At 43.0% G+C, this 14,310-nt stretch overlaps 1 protein-coding gene across 2 annotated transcripts in view; it reads right to left on the bottom strand.

Moving 5' to 3' along the window:
* Positions 1-14,310, bottom strand: part of LOC116982514 (c-Maf inducing protein) — a 235,880-nt gene that overhangs the window by 84,974 nt on the left and 136,596 nt on the right. For both annotated transcript variants that reach the window (XM_033035765.1, XM_033035764.1), the window contains exon 3: positions 11,798-11,848. In XM_033035765.1, coding sequence (XP_032891656.1) covers positions 11,798-11,848 — 51 coding nt within the window. The remainder of the gene's footprint in view (positions 1-11,797; positions 11,849-14,310) is intronic.

Here is a 14,310-nt window from a genome sequence, read left to right as displayed (position 1 = left end):
AGTCTGAAGAAGGATCTCGACCCAAAACGTCACCCATTCCTTCTCTCCAGAGACCTGCTGAGTTAATCCAGCATTTTATGTCTTTCTACAGTCTGAATACCAATGAGCACCAAGCATTGGGGGGAACTATGGAGAAAGAGAGCAAGTTGAAAGTAAAAGAGATACTTAATACACCTCCTCAACCACATCCTTTCATGTGACCGCTCTTGACTCTATTCCACAACAGTCACGCTGTCATTCCTCGCCAACATGAAGGTGAAAAGGTCACGTTGAAACAAAACAAAAAAAAAAAGACCTTGGGAGCAGATGGCATTCCAAAGACGTTATAAAATTCAATAGTAAATCAAACATCCTCTTTGCATCCATCCTCAAGGCTCATCTTCACCTTATTGTTTCAATCAAACCCCCTCCTGCTCTTTTGAACTTCAAGTACACGCATAATCAATCTAAAATGAACACAAAATGTTGGAGTAAGTCAGCGGGTCAGATAGCATCTCTGGGGCTAAGGAATAGGTGACGTTTCAGGTTAAGACCCTTCTTCAGACAGAATTCAGTCTGTCGGAAACGTCACCTATTGCTTTTCTCCAGAGATGTTGCTTGACCCGCTGACTTACTCCAGCATTTTGTGTCTACCTTCAGTGTAAACCAGTATCTGCTGTTCCTTCCTTCACATTTAGTCTATCGGACCTTTATTCTTAAGACAACACGCATGCTGAGAAATCCAAGCAGGCTGATGCTGTTTTGTTGCAATTAGATTCAACTTAACCTTTCTGAAAATCAGAATATTTCCAAGGTTTCTAAGAATATTGAGATTTCCATTACCATCAGTTTAAATACAAAGTTCAGTATCTTCTAACTCTACGATGAGTGATTTCTTCGAATTGCTAATAGTTCTTATGAATGTTGAGGTCACTGCATTACAACAGAGTGTGGGATAAACCGAGTAAAAGAATGTTGCAACATATTAGAAACTAAAAGATCTCAAGAGCAAAAAAATCTTAGAGAGCGAATCAAATGTTTTGAAATCATTTTTTTCCAGAAAAGTACAAAACATTTCTATGGCTGAAACAAAATGGCCAGAATGCCTTTCAGGAGCGTAGCCAGTATCGAATGACGGATCAAACAGCAAACAGAATGCTGATCAAAGCAAGTAACATCGATATAAATTCTCACCAAATATAATGTTCCCCTCCCTTCTCCTTTAAAGGTGACCTTGCTTAATATGTCATTGTTTTATGTGCAAAGAATCATAAATGGGATAGCAATCAGACGTTTTAATGCTGCATTGAACTGAATTAATGTCCTTTCGCGACTGACGTGAATATTTTTCAAAGGAAAGACTAAATATGTTTAGAACAGAAAATCGCACAATGCATTATTCTTTTTTAAGGAGAAATAACACAGGAAGGTAAATCTTGCTGATAGATAGCAGCCGAATTTTGTCATAACACAGAAATACAATAAACTGCAGAAGCTGGTATCTTGAGCAAAACACCAGCGCTGGAGGAACTTAACAGGTCAGGCAACATCAGTGTAGATGGTCAGATGACATTTCGGGTCAGGACCTTTCTTCAAACCAGTCTGAAGAAGGGTTCCACCTCAGAACATCATCCGACCATTCTCTCCACAGACGCTGACTGATCTGCCGAGTTCCTCCAGCACGTTGCATTTGGGTTTATAAGTTGGAATACAGGTTTGTAGACTTGCACAAAAGTATTAAGATGAAATGAACTTCTGAGTATTTCATAATGGGGCATTGTGGAAGAAGCTTAATCATATGTTATACGTGCACTGAAGGTTGTTTGACATCATCAAAATAGTTATTATCTCTATGCAATATTTATTATCTGTGCAAACAGCCATTTTGATATTGGATTCTGGAATTTTTGGATTAAATATCTAGTCTTTAAAGCACCTGTGGCTTAAGATGTCAGTATAGCATTTCAAGTAGATCAGTCAAGTAACAACCCCATCGGTTTAGCTTTTTTTTAACATCTTTTTTGTATGTGGAAGAATGTATTATTTTGTCAAACCAAATTAACAAAAAGTGCAGCAACCCAATGTTTAAGTGGGCAGAATATGTACTGAAGATGGCAAGCTTATAATGTTACTGAAAGTACTTTCAAACACAGGTATATCTCATAATGTAGATAACATTCATACTCTCAGTTGCCCATATCACTGCAACTTTGAATAGGACTGTATGGACTACAAAACTACTTCATGAATACAGAATTTCTTCTGCTTGAAAGCAACTTTGTTTGGATATTTTAAAATATTTATATTAGTAATATAGAGCATTAGACCCAATTTTAATTTGAAACCAAGCAAATGTTTTTAATACAAAGCTTTGAATATCTATTCATCTGGGGATGGACTGGAGGAATGATTGGGCATATAGCAAATTAAAATTGTCTCAGTCTTTGTTCTATTATGGAAGCTACATTCTGCTTAAGAACCTGATTGAAAAAAAGTTCAAAGATCTAAGCAATTTTGTCTAAGTTAAGGATTCTCTTCCATTTACTTCATTTATTACATTTGATATTAAGGCAACGATATGGAAACCTATACGACTCAATTATTTGCAAAGTAGAATTTTTGCCAGAGCCATCTCAGTCATAGAACTATTGCAATCATATGGCCTTCTCAGACATAGAGCCCTCAAAAACATACTGCTCTCAAAGACAATCTCAGATATGGATGCATCTTGGCTATAGAGTATAGAGACATCTCAGCTATAGAGTACAGAGACATCTCAGCTATAGAGCAATAGAAACATCTCAGTCAAAGAGCCATCACAGGCAAAAAATATTAAGTGTGTTCTGCGTAACACACCAGAGTTCCATAATTTTCTAAAGTGTCAATTAAATACAATAGACAAAAGCAACTGGTAGTTGAACTTGCATTTCCACTACACATTAAATCATACACTCTTCATCATAATTTTTATCAATCCTGAAACTCCTTATCAATATACTGTTGGAGGACATTACCAGGAGGATAGCAGCAGTTAAAGGTAGCTGCTCATCTCAACAATATCAAAGGCAATTAGGAAAGAGCAGCAAACATTGGGCTTGCCAGTAATGACCGCATCCATTGTGTGAGAGTTTCATGCTCACCGACAACTGGTCTGAAATTGATCAAATCCAGGATTGTGTCCATGTGGGAATTCTTAAATCGATAAAGAGAGCTTTACATACTCAGGGATAGTGGCACTCGACACAATTCCTTTCCAATTTGCCAACGGGATGATTTTGAAGGGACAATTGAGGGGAAATGTTAGGGTGGCACGGTGGTGCAGTGGTAGAGTTGCTGCCTTACAGCGCAAGAGATCCGGGTTCTATCTTGACGACAGGTGCTGCCTGCGTGGAGTTTGTACGTTCTACCCATGACCTGCGTGGGTTTTCTGCGGGTTCTCCAGTTTCCTCTCACATTCCAAAGGTTAATTGGCTTGGTTAAATTGTCCCAAGTGTGTGTAGGATAGTGCTAGTGTGCGGGGATCGCTGGTCAGCACGAACTCGGTGGGCCAAAGAGCCTGTTTCTGCGCTGTATCTCTAAACTAAACTAAGCTAAATCGCATGGGAAAGTCTTTTTGTGGTTTTTACGTCTCTTCATAGAAGATCAGGAGATATATAAAGTTGGTCTCCAGACATCTGCCACGAACTGGATCCATCAAGCCAAATATCCCTCTTGTGCCTCCCAATGTGTGTTAAGAGTTGGCCTAGAGTCGGCCTCACATACCACCGTAGGCTCAGTGCCACTTCCTTCATCATCCACAAAGGCTTCCTCCCTTCTAATCTGCTTCAATCTTTCTGAAGGATTTCACAAGCAGGCTCACATGTGACAGTTAAAAAGTACAACAGCAAATTCTTACAAAACTCTTGGCGTCAAAATGCAGCCAAAACCTTTTCCACTTTAAAGTGTACAATTTTACATTTAATTCCCACTCGGGACAGTCAAACATTCTTCAAACTTCTCTGCTCAGATCTCAGTTACACAAGTACCAGAAACATTTCTATCAGATTTCAATATAAAATAAACTATGCTTAATATTTCTTTCTGATCCAATTATAAATTACAGCATGTCTCTCCGTATATTCCAGCTCTAAGTGATATTCCAAAACCCTCCAGAGCTGCTGTCTAGTTTAAAAGCCTGGCCAAGGTATTCTTGGCTGAATGCAGAAAGGATACAAGATGGAACAAATTCTTCCTCCTCAATTCAGTAACATTTTGGTTATGGAGTCATTGAGCGATACAGCGTGGAAACAGGCCCTTCAACCCGACTTGCCCACACCCGCTAACATGTCCAAGCTACACTAGTTCCGCCTGCCCGCATTTGGTCCATATCCCTCCAAGCCTATCCTATCCATGTATTTGTCTTATCTGTTTCTTAAACATTGGAATAGTCCCAGCCTCAACTACATCCTCTGCCAGCTTGTTCCATACACCCACCACCCACTGTGTGAAAAAGTTATCCCTCAGATTCCTATTAAATCTTTTCCCCTTCACCTTAAACCTATGTCCTCTGGTCCTCGATTCACCTACTCTGGGCAAGAGACTGTGCATCTACCCGATCTATTCCTCTCATGATTGTATACACCTTTATAAGATCACCCCTCATCCCCCTGGGTTCCAAGAAATAGTCCCAACCTACTCAACCTCTCCTGATGAGCTCACATCCTTTAGTCCTGGCAACATCCTCGTAAAGCTTCTCTGTACCCTGGCCAGCTTATCAACATCTTTCTTATAACATGGTGCCCAGAACTGAACAATACTCTAAATGAACGCTCACCAACGTCTTATACAACTGCAACGTGACCTCCCATCTGCTATACTCAATACTCTGCCTGTTGACCACCTTGCACGAAACGTTTTTGGAAAACTTGCCAGCGTGTCTGTGTTACAGCAGAAGACTCTTCAGGCACCAATGCAAATATATTCCTATGTACCTCATGACCAGCTCAGATCAAAGGTAAATGTAATTAGTTGTCATGCACGCAAATCTTATGCATACTTTAAAAGGTCATCATTTTTCAATGTGCTCCCAGCTGGCATCACTATCTCTTGATAGAGAGTCACTCTATGCATTTATCACAATCCTGCACCTTATTATGCAGGTTTACACAGGGATGGTCCGGTAGCTATGCAAACACAGAATGCACTGAAGTTAAACATAATCAGTTTCAGTGGAGATAAGCTCTTTTTCCCAGTCGGCAGGAAGCAGAGTAAAGGAGAATTTGAACTCTGGCTTTACTTCTTCCTGTCTCTTACTCAATGGTCAGAATTCACAGAATGCAACCTTCCTTTTCCCTGAGGATCTTATAGTCTCCCACAGCAATATCAGCCCTGTAATGTGTCTTCTTCTGTTCATTGGCTGTATTTAAGAGGGAGTTAGATGTGGCCCTTGTGGCTAAAGGGATCAGGGGGTATGGAGAGAAGGCAGGTACAGGATACTGAGTTGGATGATCAGCCACGATCATATTGAATGGTGGTGCAGGCTCGAAGAGCCGAATGGCCTACTCCTGCACTTAATTTCAATGGTTCTATGTTTCCCTCTCCTCACCCCTCACCCCTCTCCCTCTCCCACCCATCCCTCTCTCCCCCACCCCCCTTCCCTCTCTACGCCACCCCCTTCCCTCTCTCCACCCGCCCCCTTCCTCCTACCCCTCTGTCCCTCTTCCATCACTCCCCCTACCCCTCTCCACCTCCCTCCCCCCTCTTCCACCTCTCCCCCTTCCCCCTCCACTCTCCCTCCCCACTCTTTCCCCTCTCTCCCCCACCCCTCTCCCTCCCTCCTCCCCTACCTCCCCATCCCCACATCCCTCGCCCCATCTCTCACCCCCTACCCCGCTCTCCTTTCCCTCCCAAATCTATCCCGTTTCCTCCTCCTCCTCTCCCCCCCCCCCCCTCTTCTCACCCCCCCCCCCCCCCCCCCCCCCGCAAACGCCGTTGGGGAAACAGACCCAACGGGTCTGCACTTGGTCTAGTATACTATTAAAACTCTCGTGCCATCCGACCGGCTGCCGTCCGGCTGCCTTTCTGCTTTTTGATTCGTTGACGGCTGCTCCTTCCTATCAGCTTCCAACACACTTCGAGACAAAGTTGCAAGACAGGAACACTCTGAACTTTTCACTGCTGCAGCAGGCAGGGGAGGTGCAGTTGGATTTTTTTTTTAATCCACTGCTGAGGGAGGCAGGGGAGTGCTGGAATCTTACATTTGGGAACGGCTTCAGTTCCATTGGAGGAGACGGGTGCATGGTGGAATATTGGGTTGGGGGATCACACCATTGGGGGAGCAGACCCAACGGGTCTGCACTTGGTCTAGTAACTATTAAAACTCTGTGCCTGCCGCCTGCCGTCTGGCTGGCTGCCTGTCTGCCTTTTGATTCGTTCCCAATACTCGCAGATGTCCAATCGGAATGGCCGATGCTCGCAGATGTCCAATCGGAATGGCCGATGCTCGCAGATGTCCAATTGGAATCTGCTGGCTGCATTTCTTCCTTTGATTCATTGCCACGCCGAATCCAGACGCTCAATCTCCGACATCATTTCCATTTCGCTAGAGATTTCGCTTTTCTTTCTAAGTATCCGCTCCTCATTACATTTCGTCGTCTTTAAGTACACGTTTTTAATCAAATCCTTCTCCCCCCCACTCACTCATGTTGTCGCCTCCTGCTGGCCAGCGACCATAAAGGCTGCTGGCGCCCGCATCTCAACCTCAAGAGACGCCATTTAAAAACGGCCTTTCGGGGACGGCTTTACTTCGACGACCACGTCTCCCGTGGGGGCTACGGGTAGGGAACGGCTGCGTTGGTGGATTATACTTTTAAAACTCTGTGTGTGGGGGTGCTTGGTGTGTGTGATGCCGCCCCCCCCCCCCCCCCCGCAATCGCACATTGGGGAAACGGACCCGACTTCGAGGACCACGTCTCCCGTGGGGGCTACAGGTAGGGAACGGCTGCGTTGGGGGAGCAGACCCATGCCATTGGTCTAGTAATATATAAATTTGTACAGCATTTGAGAGACTCCATATTCTTGCCATGTTACCAGTAACAGCAATCATACTTAATGTCATTTTTGATTCTGCATCTCAAATAATTTTAATAAATAACTTTTGTTTTAACCAGCAACTAACTTAAACATCACCACTTTCATCATTCTTCAGCCATTGCAGACTGTGTCTACTGCTGTATTTGATACTTACAGGAAAGCAACTCATCTGCAAAAGCACTTCAACATTTTTCTTAGGTTTCTATTAAAAAGCTCATCTAGAAGTCATTATTTTCGGACAGATGTAAATGCCAGAGTTCCAATGCATAGTTACTGTCCAGGTACCAAGAAGGAAATTCAGAAACAACATCACTACTGACGAGAATATGAAGATTGGAACCTCAGGAGACTAAGATGGTTAATGGATGGATTTAAGAAGGCTGGAGGTTAGATAAATGTCTGCGGGAGAAAGGAATAAGCAGCAGGAAGGAACTGCAGATGCTGGTTTAAACCAAAGATGGACACAAAATGCTGAAGCAACTCAGCGGGACAGGCAACATCTCTAGAGATAAGAAGGGTCTAGACCCGAAACTTCTCTACAGAGATGTTGCCTGTCCTGCTGAGTTACTCCAACATTTTATGTCTACCAAGGACTAAGGAGTTCTGCTGATGTTGTCAGATGAAATGAGACTTTTCGGCTCCATGTAATTCCAAGTAATCTTTCTGTCCTCCAACACCCATTATCTTATTGACAATAATCTCCGAATTAAAGGCTGTTTGCTTATTTCCAACAATTACTGATCGTGAGGCCATCTTTCCAACTTTGCAAAATCCTATGGAATGTCTTCACCACAAAGCCTAGCAGATAGAGCTGTTGCCTCACAGCGCCCGAGACCCGGTTTCGAACCTGACCTCGGGTGCTCTCTGTGTGGAGTTTGCATGTTCTCCCTGTGACCCCATGGGTTTTCTCCCACATCCCAAAGATGTGTGGGTTTGTAGGCTAATTGGCTCTGTAAAACCGGCCCAGTTGTGTAGGCAGTCGTTGAGAAAATGGGATAATGTGGGGCCAGCGTGAATGGGTAATCAATGGTCATCATGGACTCAGTGGGCGTAATGGCCTGTGCCCATGATTCATCTTTAAACTAAACTAAATTACCAATTCAAGCGGACAGCTCACCACACACCAGGGGTCTGAATACTTTCTGAATGCTCTGTATGTGGTAGATGGTGGGATTAGGTTGGGTAGATCACTTTTGACCAGCATAGCTATGATGGGCCAAATGGCCTTCTTTCGTCCCACATGGTTAATGAACAAGTTGACCATAATTGTGACCATCGTGGGGAATCAACAGAGTAGATGAGGAGAATTATGTGTTGGGACCTGGGAACAAACGGGTTCAAAAATTGGACTGACCGTTAACGAGCAAAGGCTTTGAATCTGGAACATTTTTCTGCAAATAACGATTCATTCTAGGTCAATTGTTAACTATAAATGTGATTGTTCGATTTTTGTTGACTGAGAAGGCATTACTGGTTATGTGGATCCATGGGTTAGGTCATAGATTAGTTATTATTTTATTGAATGGTGCAACTTAGGAGGGAAAATGTCCTCTATTTCTGCAGTCAGAATCAAGGAAGGAAAATGCACTCGAGCCTAGGAACGAGGAGCTAAGCCAAGTAACTGAAATGCACGTGTTAAGGCAGTTAAGGCAGCAACTCTACCACTGCGCCACCATGCCACCCTGTTCCTGTTGTGGATGTGGTGAACTCAAGGAAGCATTTGGATTGAAGGAGATTTATAGTAGGATTTTAACTTCACGCCCAGAAGTGCTCTTCAGCGCAATAATCCAGAATTATTGAATCATCAGAAGCACAGCCCTTCATCCCTCTCCCACAAGTTGCAAGCAAACTTCACTCTGTCAGTAGTTTTGATGTACATCAAAGCAAATGTGAAAACAAGGATTTACAACTTGTATGTGCCAAGAAACATGCACAAACGCTTTATGGCATTTGTCCTTCTTTGATCTTCAAAATAAGAGTGTAAATTCTGTTGTTGACTGTGTTTATAAAAAACAAAGGGTAGACAAACCAAACAAAGGGGATAATGGATGTTTAGTTTGCTCCTGAGGTACCTTGGTACACACTGTTCAGAATCCCTTGAGGCAAGTCGCACTAAGAGACTCAGGTGCAAGTCTATTAATAGGATAAGCCATGTACAAGGAGGTGATTTATGAAGCAGAGAGACACAAGTATTTACCTTTCATTTTAAAGATTTGACAGCTTTGATAGCGGTGGGATCTGCCTTTGGCATGTTTATTTGCAACGCTACCTGCAGACTTGACAGTAACATGAAAGGAGTGCCATAAATTTTGCTAGGCAACAAAGATAAAGCTCGAGGAGTAGGGAAACTTGCTTCATAGATTCACATTGCGAAAAAATGAACACAGAATTTGTTGCAATGTAAAATCTCAATCATAAATTCTCCACAGTTGGAAGTCCTAGACTGGGCTATGTATAATGCACGTCATTAAATTATATTGCTGGCCTCCATAGAGGTGATGCACTTACACAGAGGTTGCTCGGCACAGACCAGTGACTTCCAATACCGACATTAATCTGCAATGTGCAATTGGAAACATGGAAACATAGAAAATAGGTGCAGGAGTAGGCCATTCGGTCCTTCGAGCCAGCACCACCATTCAATATGATCATGGCTGATCAATAGGGTAGCCAATTTTCTCACTCCCAAATAAGGGACAAAAGGTCAAAACACGTGACAAATTCCCGACGGCAATTCGTGGACCGACTCAGCCGTGGCTGGGTGGTGAAGCCTTGCGACGGCGGCGATGCCTCGCGGGTCAGCCCGTGGTCGACGGTCAATGGGGGCGTGGAGGACCGTGAGGGCGGGAGGGGCAGAACAATGCAGGACCCGGCGCTGGGGGAGGATCACCATGAGGGGGGTGGGGGGAGAACAATGGACAATAGAAGGGGAGACAAGGACAATGGGGGAACCGCTGTGGGGTGGGTGGGGGGAGAACAAAAGGGGGAGCTATTTGTATACATCGGGTATGCAGCCAAGAATTTCACTGTGTCTAGTCACATGTGACAATAAAATCTTCCATTTCACTCTGGCCTCCAAAGCAGGGTAAATGCCCCATATCATCAGGGAAGAGGAGAGCGTGTACACAAACAGTTGGAAGGCAACAGAGATGGTCAATTGCTGAAGGCCTGAATGCAGTGGCAAAGGAGGTTCGATGATTTCTTATCAATGATAATGTCAGTGGCTGCAGCTTTAAAGGCCATGCACCACCAAATGCACCACGAATCTCAGACACCAATCACATTACTCACCCACTAACCAACAATACCGCTATGTTCATTTACCTATTAATATGGACTAATAAACAAAGCTTGTGTATGTGGGAAGGAACTGCAGATGCTGGTTTAAACCGACAATAGACAAAAAGTGCTGAAGTAACTCAGCGGGACAGGCAGCATCTCCGGAGAGACAGAATGGGTGACTTTTCGGGTCGGGACCCGTATCTGAAGAAGGGTCTCAACCCAAAATGTCACCCACTCCTTCTCTCCTGCTGTGTTACTCCAGCATTTTGTGTCTGTAATACAACTATGTTCATTGGCCTTCTAATAGTAAGGGCTAATACCCAAGACTTGCATGCTCCATCAACATACCCTAATAGTGCAATAGTTTGATAGCCCCATCTTTCAATTTGCCCATGCTCCTAGATATTAACCTAATGCCACATGACCCAAACAATTTTCTTCGCAATCACCGTCTACTGATTACTGCAGCCGAGGCTGTGGTCAGCATTGGCATTAAAGCATTGAAGGCGATCTATGTTGCCTAGTCCTCTGTAATACAATCCACCTCCACATGGACAAGAGAACCAAACCTCTCCAAAGACTGACACCCCTCATGTTTAAATATTGCAACCATGTACCCTATTTTCTCCTGCAATCTCTCTTCTGCCTGTCATACACCAATTAATTTGAGACCAAGATAACACTTATGGTCTGTTAAATGTGATTTTTTTTAAATCGCAAAATCATTCTGTTTCATTCACTTCCTATACATTTTCTACAGCCAGCTTTCCTGATCCATTGCTACTCTCTGCTATTGCAGTCAATTGTCAACTAACGGGCCTGTCCCACTTGGGACATCCCAAAATCCTGGGGCGCCGCACACGACCGCACGTCACTGCCTACGTCACCACGCACCATGCGCGCATCACGACGCATAAAGAATGTTGCGTAAATGACGCGCAAATGACGCCCAAGTGGGGACAGGCCCTTAATTTTCCTTTCACAATTGAAAGATTCACGGGCAGTGAAGCCGAATATATTCTGGGCGGTGCCAATAAGCCAGCTCTACAGAATGTAAAATTGGAGTGCTCTTAGACCTTTGATTTGTCAATGCCTTCTGCATGGACAATGAACAAATTCTGCCTAAATTATTCTGTTTCATTACACTTTGGGCAGCTAGTTGTAAATACAAGGAATGGCAGAAAATCGACACAAATTGCTGGAGTAACTCAGCCGGTCAGGCAGCATCGCTGGAGAAAAAGGAATAGGTGACGTTTTGGGTCGTTGCCCTTCTTCTTTCGAGGAATGGCAGATGCTGGTTTACAAAAAATAAAAAAGTGCTGGAGTAACTCAGCGGCACGAGGCTCAGAGGCAGCCTCTCTGGAAGTCATGTATAGGTGACGTTTCGGGTCAGGATCCTTCTTCAGACTAGTTGTTACATTTGCCAAGTGTCATTGATTTTTAGATAGCAGTGACACAACCCTACCTTCCACTGCAGCGAATGAAACCACTGATCTCGCAGATAACTGTTTGCTGCCTGAAAAAAAAGAAATAATTGTTAAAACCTACAGCAAAATTTAGCATAATTTACAGACCATTTTGATCATTTAAGATTGATTTTACTGGACTAAGACATGCCGACACTTGCTTCTAAAAGGAGACTCAAATCCATAAGAGAGTATTTTATGTTATCTCATAAATCAAACCTTTGGCACCAAAAGTGACTGTACTGAATTCAATGCTTTGTGATTTACAGCTGTCTGTGTAACAATAATAGTGAAGGGAAAAGCATACACAGAAGGTAAATATCACCAGAGGATTTACCAGTCCCTGTCAATGACCTAGAAAACATCCGTGGAATTCTAATGACTTGCATTTGAAACTCTTGAAAGTTTGAAATTGTTGGCGTTTGGATCCATGGTAAGACCCTTGATGTGTTAAAGAGGAAATGTAAAAACTTAAATCCTTGTCCTTTGGTTATTGGCTTAGCAGCAATTGAAATAGTTTCTCCTTTTTTTCATCTTGTGCTTCATGATTTTTATCCACTCGTTCCTCGGCTTTCTCGGATCCCAGGTGATAAAACCGAGGTTCTCCTATTTGTTCACGCATCAATAATCCGAACGAATTTTTAGAGAATCCCTTGACTATTCTCTGGGAAGTCTCAATATCCTGAAGTTATGGCAAATGCAAGGTGATTCAATGTTCTATCGGCAGCTGAACTTTTTACATGGTTTTAAAATACATTGTGGATTTGTGTACCAGCATTTGTGTTCAAAGCAAAGAATCCCAAAGGTTTACTTAATCGATTTGTTAATGAGCCCTGCAGTTTTATATTTGTGCAGAAATATCTCGATGTATCTCCCTTCTTGCATCCTCCTTAAAATCATAGTAGATAAGCACATATCACCCACTCAAACTGTAACACCTCAAGTTTCCTTTATTTCTGTGCCTGCATATGTAATCTGATGAACTTTGGAGCGTCGGAGGTCGAGGAGAGATCTAATAAAAGTTTATAAAATTATGAGATGAGTGGATCTGGGAGTCCTTCCCCAGGGTGGAAAGGATGAAAATTACTATAAGGCCATTATTTAACACATTCAGTTTTAACCCAGTGCAAACAATTTGAGGGGAAATAAAGATACAAAGGGCTGGAGTAACTCAGCAGGTCAGGCACATTTCTGAAGAATGCGGATAGGTGACATTTCAGGTCAGGACCAACCTATCTCCGGAGATGCGGCCTGACCCGATGATTCACTCCACCATTTTCTGTCCTATATCATCACTGATATACACTGATCCAGTACTCTAGGTTCTGGTACACTGATCCAGGCTCCAAGTTCATCCATTTCTCCCAATAATACTTGCATCGAAATACACACACACAGTTCAGTCCATCAGTCTCACCATGTTTATTCACCTTTCCCTTCTTGTCCTTCCTTTGAGACTAAATTGTCATAACCTTTTTCTTGTTTCCTTCCTTCAGCTAATTTCAATGGATTTTCAGTTTCTGTACATGTAAATCTTAGTAGTCAGGGTAGTTGTGTATCATCAGCTCCTGCATTGTTGTTTACCCTTCAATCTATGTGAAATTAGCAGGCTCGTGCCAACACCAAAATACCCCCAACTACTAAGAACTCAAGAGGCAACGTGAAAATGAAAAGGAGCCCAGGCTTTGATGTTAATCCATTAATAGCAAGGTAAATACTGCAGGCCCTTGCAAGCTCTCGCTAGTCTGTGAAATGTTGGCAGTGGCCCTGGTTTGATGTCTCCTATTTCATCGGGCATTATTCTTGTTCTTTCCGATTAAAGCATTATTTGAAAGGCGCTCATGACAAAGAATAGCTGCATTGGGCAGTGCACATAATCGTTGGGAGATAAATCATTGACAAAGTCATGTCCTGCTGCTATGTTTTAGATTTGCTGATCAGCACGTTTCCCAATTATTTGGCGTTTCTCCAATGAACTCTTACTATATTTGACCCATCTGCAATAAGTCTTGCATCAATGCCTCATATTCTAAAGATCATTTATGATGAAAAACAGAACTTATTACAGAAAATGGAGCATCATCATAACCTACATATCTCGTGCTACTGATTTATTGGCAGAGATAATGGTTTCACATTACTTTTTGTCTTGTTGGTGCCAGATATTGCTGATATGTTCATTTTCCTTACATTACATATTGCCTTACATTAAACCTGGTCAATTTGCAAAAGATAGGCGACTTATTTTAAAATTTGCAAAGGGCGCATTTATTTTGCTGTGACAAATGGAGTTGTAAGAATCATGACTCAGAAAACATCACTCTTCATGTGATTCAGAACGGGCATAAAACCAGGGGTGGCACAGTGGCGCAGCGGGAGTATTGCTGACTTAAGGCCCAGTCCCATTTTCCCGAGTTACGCACAAATTCTCCCGAGTTTTCCCCTTGATTCAAACTCGGAGAATGTCCATAGCGAGTCTGTAGATATTTCGTAGCGGTTCGTAATGCCAGCC

The sequence above is a fragment of the Amblyraja radiata genome, chromosome 17 (genome assembly GCF_010909765.2).
Source record: "Amblyraja radiata isolate CabotCenter1 chromosome 17, sAmbRad1.1.pri, whole genome shotgun sequence".
Taxonomy (NCBI): domain Eukaryota; kingdom Metazoa; phylum Chordata; class Chondrichthyes; order Rajiformes; family Rajidae; genus Amblyraja; species Amblyraja radiata.
The sequence above is the reverse complement of the archived record's forward strand: the minus strand, read 5'-3'. Positions and strand labels throughout refer to the sequence as shown.